The sequence below is a fragment of the Malaya genurostris genome, chromosome 3 (genome assembly GCF_030247185.1).
Source record: "Malaya genurostris strain Urasoe2022 chromosome 3, Malgen_1.1, whole genome shotgun sequence".
Lineage (NCBI taxonomy): Eukaryota > Metazoa > Arthropoda > Insecta > Diptera > Culicidae > Malaya > Malaya genurostris.
Genome location: NC_080572.1, coordinates 304,268,229 through 304,282,811, shown reverse-complemented (window position 1 = coordinate 304,282,811; position 14,583 = coordinate 304,268,229). Strand labels below are relative to the sequence as shown.

At 39.0% G+C, this 14,583-nt stretch overlaps 1 protein-coding gene across 1 annotated transcript; it reads left to right on the top strand.

Moving 5' to 3' along the window:
* Nucleotides 1-229: 229 nt before the first annotated feature.
* Nucleotides 230-4,338, top strand: LOC131439278 (juvenile hormone esterase-like). Its single transcript, XM_058610105.1, has 5 exons — nt 230-1,519; nt 1,591-2,139; nt 2,193-2,540; nt 2,607-2,896; nt 2,965-4,338. Exons 1-5 carry the CDS (start codon nt 1,166-1,168, stop codon nt 3,098-3,100), a joined length of 1,677 nt encoding a protein of 558 aa, XP_058466088.1. The 5' UTR covers nt 230-1,165; the 3' UTR covers nt 3,101-4,338.
* Nucleotides 4,339-14,583: the final 10,245 nt, after the last annotated feature.

Genomic DNA, 14,583 nt, shown 5'->3' with positions numbered 1-14,583 from the left:
AAAAAATGTTGAATAACGGATTGTGATTTATTCCGTATTGAATTATTTTTAGCCTAAGGCTTGTTGCCTTTCCGGTTGGACGCAGGCATTTTTTTAAATGAATGAAATTTTACATTAAATTAACTAGGCTAAATTAGTCTTTGATTAGACTCCTAGTTTGGAAAACGTCTTGATAAAGACTGATTTTGTGTAGGTCTTAATAAAAACTGATTAGTTCGAAGAATAGTTCTTTGAACAGCAAGCCTCAAAAAAGGCTGATTAGTTTCTTAGTCACTCTAATATCACTTATTGTATAGCCTTGAGAAAGGCTGACTAATTGTTAGTCTTTCAAAAGACTGTTAGTGATTCAGGCAGCCTTGAATCAATGAAACTCTAGGTAGCCAGAAAAAATTTCCAGCAGCCAAGAGCTATACGCGTGCGGTGCGAAAGACTGTTCAACACCGACTGATTCAATGAACAGTTGTTTTTTCGAATTCCACAGTAATATTTTTGCTGTTATGAGTAATATGAGAAAGGCATCCTTACACCACTAGGTGGATTAAAACAGGTTTTTGCTGTGTGGGAACACCTTTCTGTACATCATAAAATAACGCCATAGTCGATTGCTGCGCATGTATCAATTGATACTTACAGCTATCGATACTTTATTGCCTTTTGATACCTTGTAGCGATACCCAAAATTTCGGTATCCCGATTCCCTAGGTATCGATACTTTGCCTTCCTAGTACCATCCCTAATCAACTCATCATTATCAAGAGAGTTTATAAAAAAAATTCCAATGCAGTGCCAACGAAAGTAGAACTATTCTGCTCTGCCTGTGCCAAAAACGCCACTGAAATTTAACGTACACTTATTTTACAACCAACGTCTGATGCTCTGAAGCTGCATTTTAAACTGATACAATTAGAGCTAACATGCATACACACACACCGGTTGCTTATCAAGTAATCCCAATGTACAAAAGAAGAGGCATCACATTGTCTAAAAAAGTTTACCGCTGGTCTTTGAAGGGTTTGCCTCTTTCAATTATGTCATAATGTATGGAAAAGGTCACTCTATAATGATTGCAGTCTCCAGATTAGCTGCCTGTTATAAATCAAAAGCCGTGCGAAAACGATTTCACTTCGTGTTTTTCCGTTGCCACGGCTAGAAACGTTCAAGTCCAATGTATCCACGATTGTCTATTTCTGTACTGATTCTACTGATTTCCAGTGAAATCTTTGGGCTCGAGGGTGCTCAGGATATTGCACCGAAAACTTGTGTATCGGACGGATGTCTTCGAGGACGATCTTTCACCAGCTATGGTGGCAAACGCTACGAGGCTTATCTAGGAGTTCCGTTTGCGAAACCTCCGGTTGATAAACTTCGTTTCAAAAATCCCGTGCCAGTGGAACCGTGGACCGGAGACTACGATGCTTCGTTTGAGCGAAGTAAATGCGTACAGAAGAACGACATATGGCTCAACCCCAAAGTGGAGGGTAGCGAGGATTGTTTGTATCTGAACTTGTATAAACCCGTGGTAAGTCTTACTAGAAAAGAAAAAAGAAACTATATGTCGCAGTGAATATAGAGAGCGAAAAAATGTTCCAGACACCGAAAAATCCTGAAAAACCAATGGCCGTGATGGTTTTCATTCATGGTGGCGGTTATTTCTCCGGATCGGCATCGATGGGTGAATTTGGACCAGATCGTCTGATGGACACGGAAGAGGTGATTTTAGTGGTTATACAATATCGTCTGGGAGTGTTTGGATTTTTTTCCACTGGTGATCAAGCAGCTACGGGTAATTTTGGTCTGAAAGATCAAAGTGCGGCTTTACGATGGGTACAGCGAAACATTGCTCAATTCGGAGGTGATCCAGCACTTGTGACACTACTAGGGCAAAGTGCCGGCGGTGCTTCCGTACAAATGCACATGATGAGTCCACTAAGTAAAGGATTATTCTCACGTGCAGTGGTGATGAGTGGAAGTGCTCTTGGATTTTGGAATCAACCGATCAAAGAACCACTGAAATTTGCTCAACAACAAGCGGAATCGGTTGGCATCACTGCACCAGCCTCAATGTCATCGGAAGAGCTAGTTGATGCCTTACGACAGGTTGATGCTATTAAGCTTGGCGAGAGTATCGATAAACTGAAGGTAGTATCTGAAGCAATTGGAATGGAATTTCAATTAAACTTGTTCTCGTTTAGTTCTGGTTTATTTACCCAATAGCACCATATCATTCAGTAATAGAGAAACACGTGGACAACGAAACTTTCATAAGTGAAGACCCTAGCATAGTTTGGGCTAGGGGTGGATATCATCCGATTCCGTGGAGAACAGGTTTCGTACCAAATGAAGGAACTTTCGCTTCTCTAGCCATCATCACCAATGCCTCGCTGGTAGCTGAGCTGAATGAACATTCTAGTTCCTACATTCCTCGAATATTCGGTTGCAAAGAGAACGAAAAGTCTCGGAAAATGTTAAGAGAACGATTCTTCCCCGATGGAACCGACGAACATTGGATTACGGATGCAAATCTCAATAACTTACAGCAGGTAAATGATGTCATTTAAAAAAAACGAAACCAAAAACTATTGTAATTCTCGCCCAATAACATTTAGGCTTTCAGTGAGGCATACATCACCTATGCGATTGCAATGAGCGTGAAGCAGTATGCAAATCATGAGACAACCAAAAATCCTCTTGATCTGTACTACTTCAACTTCAAAGGAAATCATTCGCATTCGAAGTTCGCTACAAATTCAGGTTCTGATTACGGCGTATGCCATTCTGATGATCTTTCCTATCTATTCCGATCGAAAGACCTGTTTGATGATTTTGAACCTAACTCACCGGAGGCTGCAATGTCTGAAAAACTAGTCGAATATTACACACAATTTGCGTATGACGGGTATAGCAACCACTTTGTAATCATTTGTAATTCCTTAGAATAACGAACTTTTTTTTTCTCCTTCCTAGCGTAACTAATCCCACCTGTCGGAAAAAATGTGAAATTCAAGAGTTCACAAATGATGTTAATCAACCGTTTAAAATCAATTCAATTGATGGATTCGATCAAGAAATGGTTGCGTTTTGGACTGAGATCTACAAATAACCCGACACGAAATTACTCATCTCAAGCAATTACTTTATCATTCAACCAATCGAACGGCCTCCAGAAGATAGAACTAATTGGAGATCAAAGTTAAAAAAAAACTGTTTTAATCCACCTAGTGGTGTAATGATGCCTTTCTCATATCAATCATACTATCATATAAAATACTGTGGTATTCTTCAAAATAATTTTCTACGATTCTTAAAAGAATAACCGAAATCGGTTTGATTGACCGTGTACCGAAAAAAAACAATCAATTGGAAAAGATTTGAGGTCGATTTAGAAATTTTTTTAAGGCTTTTGCCCATTTTATGCGATGGTATACAATTTTTAACACACTTTACCATATATTTCTGGATCTGGAGGTCGGATCCGCATGAAATTCGGGAATTACGCATGGGACCACAGGACCTTTCATTTGAATTTAAGTTTGTGAAAATCGGTTCAGCCATCTCCGAGAAAAGTTAGTGCAAAAAAAACGTTACATATACACATACGCACATACACACACACATACACACACAGACATTTTGCGTACTCGACGAACTGAGTCGAATGGTATATGACAATCGGCCCTCCGGGCCTCGGTTCAAAAGTCGGTTTTCACAGTGATTGCATAACCTTTCTATATGAGAGAGGTAAAAAGATGTAGAATTGTTATTTAAATTACTTGAATGATGACAAGCTGAGCATCTTGTTACGTTGAATGTTTTAAAATAAACAATGCTAATTGATCGCATTAGAATCAGGGTTGCCACATATACAGATTTATCTGTGTTTTACAGATTTTTCAGATCAATTTGTGACCTCTGTATAAATTAAAAACTGAATTTGGTACTGTTTTTTCTCGAAGTAAAACCATTATCCTGATTTTGTGTTGATTCCAAAAAGAGGATGAAACTAACGTAAGGGGATGTCCATAAAAGACGTCACGCCGCAAGGGGGAGGGGGATGTTTCACAAAACGTGACCTTTTTGTGACAGGGGGAAGGGGGAGGGTTGTTGGACATGTGACGTCCAATATTTTCAATTAGCGCATTTTTGAAATACCTAATTCTATTACTGCTTTGCTCTATTTCCTGAAAAAAATCTCCCCAATAAACGTTTACATTCTGTAGGAAAACGTGTATTCGGAAATGAATGATGCAAGAAATCATTTCTGTTGTGATGAACAAAAGTGCACGGAGGGGCGAGTATTTTAACGAAATTAATAAATTTTGCCTAATATGAGTAAAAAAACCTGTTTCAATCCACCTAGTGGTGTAATGATGCCTTTCTCATATATAATATTTTGGTATTTTATTCAAAATAGTTCTCTTCAATTTTTGAAAAGAATAGAGAATGAAACAGTTCTCTGATCGGTTAGGCCATCCATTAGAAAACGAAGTGGGTCCACTATTATATGTACTTCCAGCACCGGAGCCGGTATAATCGAAGACGGTTCGTACGGCCACGAACTAACATGGCGTACAAAGTCTACTAGTTTGTATTCAAATTTTGAAGATTTTATACGTTTTGTGATCGTACTTTAAATGGCGATTTAAATTTTTGTTGTAACCGAAAATATGCAGTAATTTTTGGTAGGACCTTAAGACCCTTCATTTGACCCTAAAATTGGGAATAACGGTATTGAGTCCAGTTTAGAAATTTTTTACGGTTTATGTTTCGCCTGTGTGACGGTGTATAATAATGAACACACTTTACCCAATAACTCAGATCCGGATGAAATTCAGGAATTCCGTATGGGACCGGTGGAAATCGGTCTAACCATCGCCGAGAAAAGCGAGTGAGATCTGTCGTAGACTTTATATCTTATAAACTTCTCTTGAAGCACCTTCGAGTTCACTCAACCGTCGTTGTCGAAAGTCGTTCACAGAATGATCTTTCCCTCCACACCTAGCGTCGTCTCCGTACCGATCTCCGCTTTTTCTGCTTATTTTTTATGATCATACCTGCTCATTTCTTTCCTCCTCACATGTTCATTTCTTGTGCGTATTTATTATTAGTATAAGTTTGTCAACGTAAGTAATTATTATGTTTGTGGTAAGTTCAATTAATATATAGGCTGATTCACTACAAGATCCATTTTAGAATATATGTCCACTATTTCCGGTGCTTCCGGAACCGAAGACCGGGAACCAGGATAGCCAGGATTTGTGTAGTTTTGAGACCAGTTTAGAAAATTTTTACATGTTTTGTTTCGCCGGTTTAAGTGACGGTGTACAATATTGAACATAAAGCAAAGTCCTGGCATTACATTCCTTTTGTGGAATTTGGCCTTTCTGTTTCAACAGACTTCGCAGCCGATTCTTAGTGTACAGAATCATTGCATGGCTAGTACTATGGATCCTACTGACACTAAGAATCCTTCCAGATCGGATATACGACGGATATAATCCTTCCAGATCGAACATACGACAACTGGTTTGTAAGACCAGCGCCCTATGCATTGGACCACCAACCCAGGCATTATTGAACACACTTTACCCTTTAACTCCGTAACCGGAAGTCGGATCCGGATGAAATTTCACAGTAGCTTCGAAGATAATATGAGCTTTAATTCTAATCAAGATTTGTGAAAATCGGTTCAAGCATCGCAGAGAAATCGAAAAGAATTCTATTTTTGGAGTTTATCATCACCACTTTCGGTGCTTCCGGAACTGGAAAAGGGATGACCAGTTGTGCCGAATTAACTTTTTATGCCCTCAAACTAACAAGCTCTGCAAACTAGAAGAATTTATCAGACAAATTTATGGGATTTGTATCTGTTTTTAATCATCGTTCGTGAAAAAATACTAATGAAATTGGTAATTTTCAACTTATCACTCTTTAGTTCCGGAACCGGGAGTCGGATACAGATAAAATGTTTTATAATTTTTAAAGAAACTATAAAACCTTTTCTTCAAATTTTCACATATTACCATATGACTCCGGAACCAGAAGTCGGATCCATATAAAATTCAATAGCAGGTCATGGGATCATAATACCTTTCATTTGAATCTTAGTTTGTGAAAATCGGTTCAGCAACCTCTGAGAAAAGTGAGTGCATATTTTTGTCACACACATACACACACACACACACACACACACACACACACACACACACACACACACACACACACACACACACACACACACACACACACACACACACACACACACACACACACACACACACATTTGCTCAGTTCGTCGAGCTGAGTCGAATGGTATATGACATTCGGCCCTACAGGCCTCGATTAAAAAGTCGGTTTTTACAGTGATTGCATCCCGGGTAGAAGTGATTTGCAAACCAATAACAAATTTTATTATTAAAACCGAACATCTCAATGATAGAAACTAAAATTATTTCGTTTGATATAAGAGTAAAAATATCAAATTCTAGTATTCTTACAATCTTTGTGAAAAATGCTCCATCGGGTTAATTTCACCTCTCTGCCAAATGTTTCGTTTATCGCAAACATCTGGGATCTTCCCTGATTCTTGGAAGTTTTCATACATGTTTCCAGTTCATAAAAAAGGAGACAAAAAAGGCATCGACAACTACCACGGAATCATTCAGTAATAGCCGTTCAACCGAGAAGGTTGTGTATAGAAGCGTACAGTTTAATAACGCTGGTTGGTTTACACGCGTAAAATACGACAACGGTTGAACTACAGGTGGAGACCTGTTGGCAGCAGCCGTTAAAACGTAAAATCGTGCTGCATAAGAGAGCCCTAGTGCTGGGCCAAGCTGGTGAAGGAAACAACAAAGGGCGTTTCCCAAGCTCTACCCAGGCCACAATATACAGCCACAAGTGCTGAGCAGGAGAGTGCAAAGGCACATCGAAGAGGAAGAGTGCAAAGGCACATAGAAGCAGGAGAGTGCAAAGGCACACCGGTGCGAAGGCACTTCGGTGCAGAAGCATATCGGTGCGGAGCACTAGGAAGAAGGAGACAAGACAACTCGGTCTTTCCACTGCCATACAACACGCAGGTATACACCGGTGACCTGCGCTGGTTACAGCTGGCGAAGACGAAAGCAAATCGGAATTCGAGTGGTGCTGGATGTCAGGTAGCAGTAGCATCACATCATATTCTATCGCTACAGTGAGCTTCAGCATTGTATCAACGTCCAGATACATCCAACTAGAACATCTAGAGCAACGAGGATCTACACGGCAGTGCAACGGAGATAGACAACAATTTCAAGGTAGAAGTTTTTTCTTTTCCTTTTGATTGAGTACTGTGTAGTGTTGGTTTCAAATTTTATTTTAAAGTTTAGTTAAAAAATTTTAATGTAATGGATGAATCCATGGACGTAAATCCTAGCATGAATCCGATACCCCCACGAACGAAAAAATATCAGGAGAGCTCTTCTGGGCCTTGGATAGTCTTTTTTAGACGTATATCAAAGCCATTAAACATTTTTCAAATTAATAAAGGTTTGACATCACGATACTCTTCAATCAAAGAGATCATAAAAGTAAATAACGATAAAATTCGTGTTGTGGTAAATAATTTGAAACACGCGAATGATATTGTCTCTTCGGAACATTTCAATAAAGAGTATAAAGTTTACATACCCTCCAAAGATGTCGAAATTGACGGTGTTGTTACCGAAGCGAGTCTTTCGGTAGATGATTTACTCAAGCATGGTGTTGGTCGTTTCAAAAACTCTATGCTTGAGGGTGTGAAAATACTGGAGTGCAAACAACTGTACTCAGTAGTTCATGAAGAGGAAAAAAAAGTTTATCGCCCATCAGACTCGTTTCGAGTGACATTTGCCGGGTCTGCGTTGCCGTCCCATGTCTATGTCGATAAAATTCGCCTCCCTGTTCGGCTTTTTGTTCCAAATGTAATGAATTGTACGAACTGCAAAAAATTCGGCCACACAGCTACTTACTGTAGTAATAAACCAAAATGTATTAAGTGTGAAGGGCCTCATAAAGATAATGATTGCAACAAGGAAATTGAAAAATGTATTTATTGTGGGAATAGTCCTCATGATGATATTTCAGTATGCACTGCATTTAAAGTGCACAAAGACAAAATTAAGCTTTCTTTAAAAGCACGGTCTAAGCGCACATATGCAGAAATGCTTAAAACGGTCATTGATGTCCCCCCTTTGGAAACCGAAAACGGGTTTTCAAATCTAGAGGAACCAGAGGACTCTGACTCTGACGAAAATAGTGAAGGTAATTCGTTTATCACTACCCAAGGGTCAGTTAAGAGAAAGAAGTCTTCCTCCAAATTACCAAAAAAGACACCTAAAATTTCATCTTCAAAAAAAGATCCCCGTGTTAAACAAAAAAAGTCAAAACCAAAGACTGTGCCTCCTGGTTTGTCAAATTCACAAACCAATCCAGGATCTAGTACAGAAAAAGATAATAATCCAGTGGGCTCCATTTCACAGCCACCAACAGGATTACTGAAGTTTTCGGAAATTGTTGAATGGATTTTCTCAGCATTCAATATATCTGAACCCTTAAAGACCCTCATAATGGCATTCCTTCCAATAGCTAGAACCTTTTTGAAGCAGTTATCAGCTCAATGGCCAATTGTCTCAGGTTTTGTATCTTTTGATGGATAATTTATCACCCGTCGCAAATGATACAATCACTGTCCTGCAGTGGAATTGTCGAAGCATCATGCCAAAACTTGATTCATTTAAAATATTATTGCATAGTCAAAAATGTGATGTATTTGCTTTATGCGAAACATGGCTTACTTCAAACATAGCTTTAAATTTTAATGATTTTAACATTATACGTCTCGATAGAGACTCTCCGTATGGTGGAGTGCTTTTGGGAAATAAGAAATGCTATTCCTTTTATAGATTAAACATCCCTTCAACTTCTAGTATAGAAGTTGTTGCTTGCCAAATAAACATTAAAGGCAAAGATATTTGCATAGCTTCGGTTTATATTCCTCCAAAAGCACAAGTTGGACAGCAACAGCTTAATGAAATGGTTGAAGCCCTTCCTGCACCACGATTGATTCTGGGGGATTTAAATTCGCACGGTATTATGTGGGGTTCCGTTTACAATGATAGCAGATCATCTTTAATACAAAACATTTGTGACAATTTTAGCATGACGGTATTAAATATGGGTAGCATGACACGGATCCCAAGACCTCCGGCACGCTCAAGTGCATTAGATCTATCTCTTTGCTCAACATCAATTCGACTAGATTGCACCTGGAAAATACTGCCTGATTTACACGGTAGCGATCATTTACCAATCATCATCTCAATTAGCAGTAGCAATTGCATTGCTACTTCCGCTAGTATTCCATATGATTTGACAAAAAATATCGACTGGATTAAATACCAAAGTAGTATCTCTAGTATTTTGAATTCAATGGAAGAGCTCCCTCCACTTGAAGAATATGACTTCCTCATTTGTTCGATTCTGGAGGCAGCAGAACAATCCCAAACTAAACGCTTTCCTGGGCCAACGACTAACAGAAGGCCTCCCAACCCCTGGTGGGACAAAGAGTGCTCAGAGGCTAAACTCGCAAAACAAAATGCTTGCAAGACGTTTCTAAAACGGGGAGGAGGAACTCCTCAGAATTTTGAAAAACTTATGGTTTTAGAAACCAAGTACAAGAGCATACTTCGAGCCAAAAAATGTAGCTATTGGAGACATTTTGTCGAAGGTTTGTCAAGAGATACCTCAATGAGCACTCTTTGGAACACGGCCAGACGAATGAGGAATCGTAACGTGGGCAATGAGAGTGATGAATACTCGAACCGATGGATATTTGACTTTGCTAGGAAAGTTTGCCCAGATTCTGTTCCTACGCAGAGCATTATACGGGAATCTCCTCCAAATAATGGTTTTATTAATAACCCATTTTCAATGATGGAATTTTCTATAGCACTCTTGTCTTGTAACAATAACGCTCCAGGGTTGGACAGAATTAAATTCAACTTGGTGAAGAATCTGCCCAACCTCGCAAAAAGACGTTTGTTGGAATTGTTCAACAAGTTTCTTGAGCAAAATATTGTTCCACCTGACTGGAGACAAGTGAAAATTATCGCCATTCAAAAACCGGGGAAACCAGCTTCCAATCACAACTCATATAGACCCATTGCGATGTTGTCCTGCATCAGAAAATTGTTCGAAAAAATTATTCTACGACGTCTCGACACTTGGGTCGAGACGAACGGTTTGTTGTCAGATACTCAGTTTGGCTTCCGTAGAAATAAAGGGACGAATGATTGCCTTGCATTACTTTCGTCTGACATCCAAATTGCCTTCGCTCAAAAGCAACAAATGGCATCTGTATTTTTAGACATTAAAGGAGCATTTGATTCAGTTTCCATTGATGTTCTTTCAGACAAGCTTCACCAAAATGGACTCCCAGCGGTTATAAATAATTATTTGCACAACCTTTTGTCAGAGAAACACATGCATTTTTCACATGGCGATTTGGCAACACTCAGAAATAGTTACATGGGTCTCCCGCAAGGCTCATGCCTCAGTCCGCTCCTCTATAATTTTTACGTAAATGACATTGACAGCTGTCTAGTAACCCCATGTACACTAAGACAATTGGCAGATGATGGCGTGGTTTCAGTTACTGGACCCAAAGCTATTGATCTGCATAAACCATTGCAAGATACCTTAGATAACTTGTCCGATTGGGCTGTTCATCTTGGTATCGAATTCTCTGCGGAGAAAACAGAGTTAGTCGTCTTTTCAAGAAAGCATGATCCCGCGCAGCTTCAGCTCCATATGATGGGAAAAATGATCCAACAGGTTTTAACTTTTAAATACCTCGGGGTGTGGTTCGATTCCAAATGCACGTGGGGAGGACACATTAGGTTTCTGATAACAAAATGCCAACAAAGAGTAAATTTTCTTCGAACAATAACAGGATCTTGGTGGGGTGCTCATCCGCAAGATCTAATAAAATTGTATCAAACAACGATACTTTCAGTGATGGAATATGGATGCGTTTGTTTTCGTTCCGCTGCAAACTCTCATATTATCAAACTTGAGCGAATTCAGTACCGTTGTTTGCGAATTGCCTTAGGCTGCATGCATTCAACACATACAATGAGTCTTGAAGTTCTGGCGGGAGTTCTTCCATTAAAAGATCGATTTTGGGAGCTTTCATCACGCCTGCTAATAAGATGTGAGGTGCTGAATCCCATGGTAATTAATAATTTCGAACGACTAGTCGAGCTTCGATCTCAAACAAAATTCATGACAGTATATTTTAACCATATGTCACAGGAAATCAACCCTTCAAGATTTATTCCTATCCATGTCAGCCTCCTAAATGTCCCTGACTCAACTTTATTTTTCGACACATCCATGCAGCGCGAAGTGCGTGGAATCCCGGATCACCTACGCTCGACGGAAATCCCGAAAATATTTTCAAGTAAGTTCAGGCATATTGACTCTGAGAAAATGTTTTACACGGACGGATCGCGAATTGAAGAAGCGACAGGGTTTGGTATGTTCAACAATAATGTTTCGGCCTCATTTAGGCTTCAAGAACCTGCATCTGTTTATATAGCAGAGCTAGCAGCAGTTCAATATAGTTTGAGTGTAATCGTCACATTAATTCCAAACCATTATTTCCTCTTTACAGATAGTCTGAGTGCAATTGAAGCCATTCGCTCAAACATGACTGGCAAGACTGAACCGTTTTTCCTGGGCAAAATAAAACAGTGCCTGAACGACATATTGAACAATAATTATCTAATCACTATAGTCTGGGTCCCGGCTCATTGCTCCATTCCTGGCAATGAAAGAGCCGATATTTTAGCCAAACGTGGTGCTATTGAGGGTGAAATTTATGAGAGACCAATTGCTTTCAACGAATTCTATAGCTCGTCTCGCCAAAGAACACTTGCCAGCTGGCAAGCTTCTTGAGATAAAGATGATCTGGGTCGGTGGATGCACTCAATTATTCCGAAAATATCGACAAAGGCATGGTTCAGGGGACTGGATGTGAGTAGAGATTTCATTCGTGTGATGTCCAGACTCATGTCCAATCACTACACGTTAGATGCACATCTCCTTCGAATTGGGCTTTCCGAGACTAATCATTGTGCTTGTGGCGAAGGTTATCGAGATATTGATCATGTCGTTTGGACATGCGTGGAATATCGTGATGTCAGATCTCAACTAATAAATTCTTTGCGTACCCAAGGTAGACTATCCAATATCCCAGTTCGAGACATTCTTGCTTGTCGTGACCTTTCATACATGAAACTTATTTATCATTTCATAAAGAAAACTGGAGTTTCAATTTAATAAAGGCCCCTTTCAAGACTTAGTTCTGATCCCAGCTGCGTCCATGAGTTCAACCAATAGCTAAATTAGAATAAAAATAATGTAATGATACAAACAAACTCGAAACAGTTTATGAAATTATTAACAAAATGTCTGAAAATAACAGCTTATTTTATAATTTATAGAAGTTAATCGTTTGGTTCAAATAATATTTCCGAGTAGATTTCATAATTAATGACGAGTTACCTAAGATGATATTTAAGTAATAAGAGAATATGTTTTAATAAATGCAAAACGTTGTGACTATGTTAGAATAAATTAGGATAAGAATATTATGTAAAAGTGATGCTACGGCGAAGAAAAACTTATGTAAACTGCCTTAAGAAATAAACGTATTTATGAAAAAAAAAAAAAAAACTACCACGGAACCTCGCTCAGTGCTATTCCAAAGCTTTTCGAAATGGTGGTACTGAAATCTAAATTCAACCATTGTAAATGGTTTATTGCTGAAACACAACATGGGTTTATGCTGAACGGTCTACGACTACCCATCTCTTGACCTTCATGACGTTTGTGACGGATGTTATATCCTGCGGTTTATAAACTGACGTTATCTTCACGGACCTTTCCGCTGCCTTTGACAAAATTAACTACGCCATTACTGTTGCCAAGTTGGACAGATTGAGATTTGGTTCTAACATGCTGCGTTGGTTTTCTTCATACCTTAATAATCGCCGATTAGGAATCAAGATAAATGACTCTGTATCCAAAGAGTTCATCGCTTCTTCTGGGATTCTACAAGGCAGCTATCTCTAACCCCTAGTCTTCCTACTGTATTTTAACGATGTGAATCTTTCTCTGAAATGTCCACGCTTATCTTTCGCTGATAATCTCGGCTATTCCAAATAGGTCAAAGTAACGAAGATGCTGTTTTCCTCCAACACCAAGTTGACATTTTTTCAAAGTGGTGTGAGGTAAATCGAATGGCAATGCATATTGCTAAATGTTCAATCATCACGTTCACACGCAAAAAAGTTCCTGTAAGATACAACCAAGGATGGCATTTATCGTATCAAAGAACGCTTTCTAGCAACTCTTCACACGACTCAATCAGTGCCGCTTATTCTAACTATGTGCATATAACTTTTGTATAAGTTGTGTCTATGAAAATTTATGTGAATGCTCCACACAAGGGTTTTGAAATATTGCAACCTAGTAAGAGAATCATCAAGTTGAATCATCGATTCGATTTTCTGCGATAATTATCAACTTGCGATTTTCTCTTGGTAAATTGCACACAGCACCGATCATTATCAGACTGTAATTTTTTTATGGGCCGTGAAATACTCAGAATATGAAGTGGAACGAAGAAATGTAGAAAAATTCTCGCGCGGTTCATGCATTGAGAGACACGAGTTCTTGTAGCATCTTCTACTGGATTGAAAATGTTGTATACAATATAGAAAAATATCGAGCAGCTTCTGTCAAATTATCGGCAATCACCAACACTTGATACAATCACTGAATCAACACAGCGCAGATTCTTCCGATTTGCTTTTCGACAGCTACAGCATGTTGGATTATTGACTCGACTCGACACCCTTGGTATTCGACGTGATTTGTCCCGTGCTATGTTGGTCACCAACATGTTGAACAACAAAATAAACTGCCCTGCACTCCTTAGCGAAATTTCTTTAAATGTACGCAGTAGAGCTCTTTGGAATGACGTCTATCTTCGATTGCCTCTTAGCCGTACTAATTATGGATATAACGGTGCAATTATTGGTCTACAACGTACTTTCAATCGAGTATCTGCCGGATTCGATTTTCACATTACGCGTAGCAGAATTCAAACGAATTTTTCAAACATACTTAGAAAGAGAAATAGTTTTTAATCATTGGGGCTACACATTGTCTGTTGATTACATGTATATAAATAAATAAATAAATAAATAAATACACTTCGATGCAGCTCAACTCATTTGGAAGACGCTTCCTCTAGAATACGCCTAAAATTTAGTGGAATTATGTCAAGCAACAATTAATGCTGTTGGTGATTGGACTCACTATTAAACTGGACTCGCTCATACTTAAAAGATCGTATCAATGTAGTCAACATAAATCGGAGAATTTGGAATAGAGGAAAGGTAAATTGAGCAAGTTGACGAACAGCCGATGAACTTCGTGAATTGCTTAGGCGAATAAGCGAGTAGGTCATTTCGATATGCGTTAGTATCAAACAAAACG

What these genes read in the sequence shown, in the direction of transcription:
- LOC131439278 (XM_058610105.1), top strand. Translation starts at nt 1,166, where the DNA reads ATGTATCCACGATTGTCTATTTCTGTACTGATTCTACTGATTTCCAGT. An exon ending in TGAACTTGTATAAACCCGTG is followed by an intron (nt 1,520 to 1,590) that starts GTAAGTCTTACT and finishes AAAATGTTCCAG; the next exon opens with ACACCGAAAAATCCTGAAAA. An exon ending in ACACAATTTGCGTATGACGG is followed by an intron (nt 2,897 to 2,964) that starts GTATAGCAACCA and finishes TCTCCTTCCTAG; the next exon opens with CGTAACTAATCCCACCTGTC.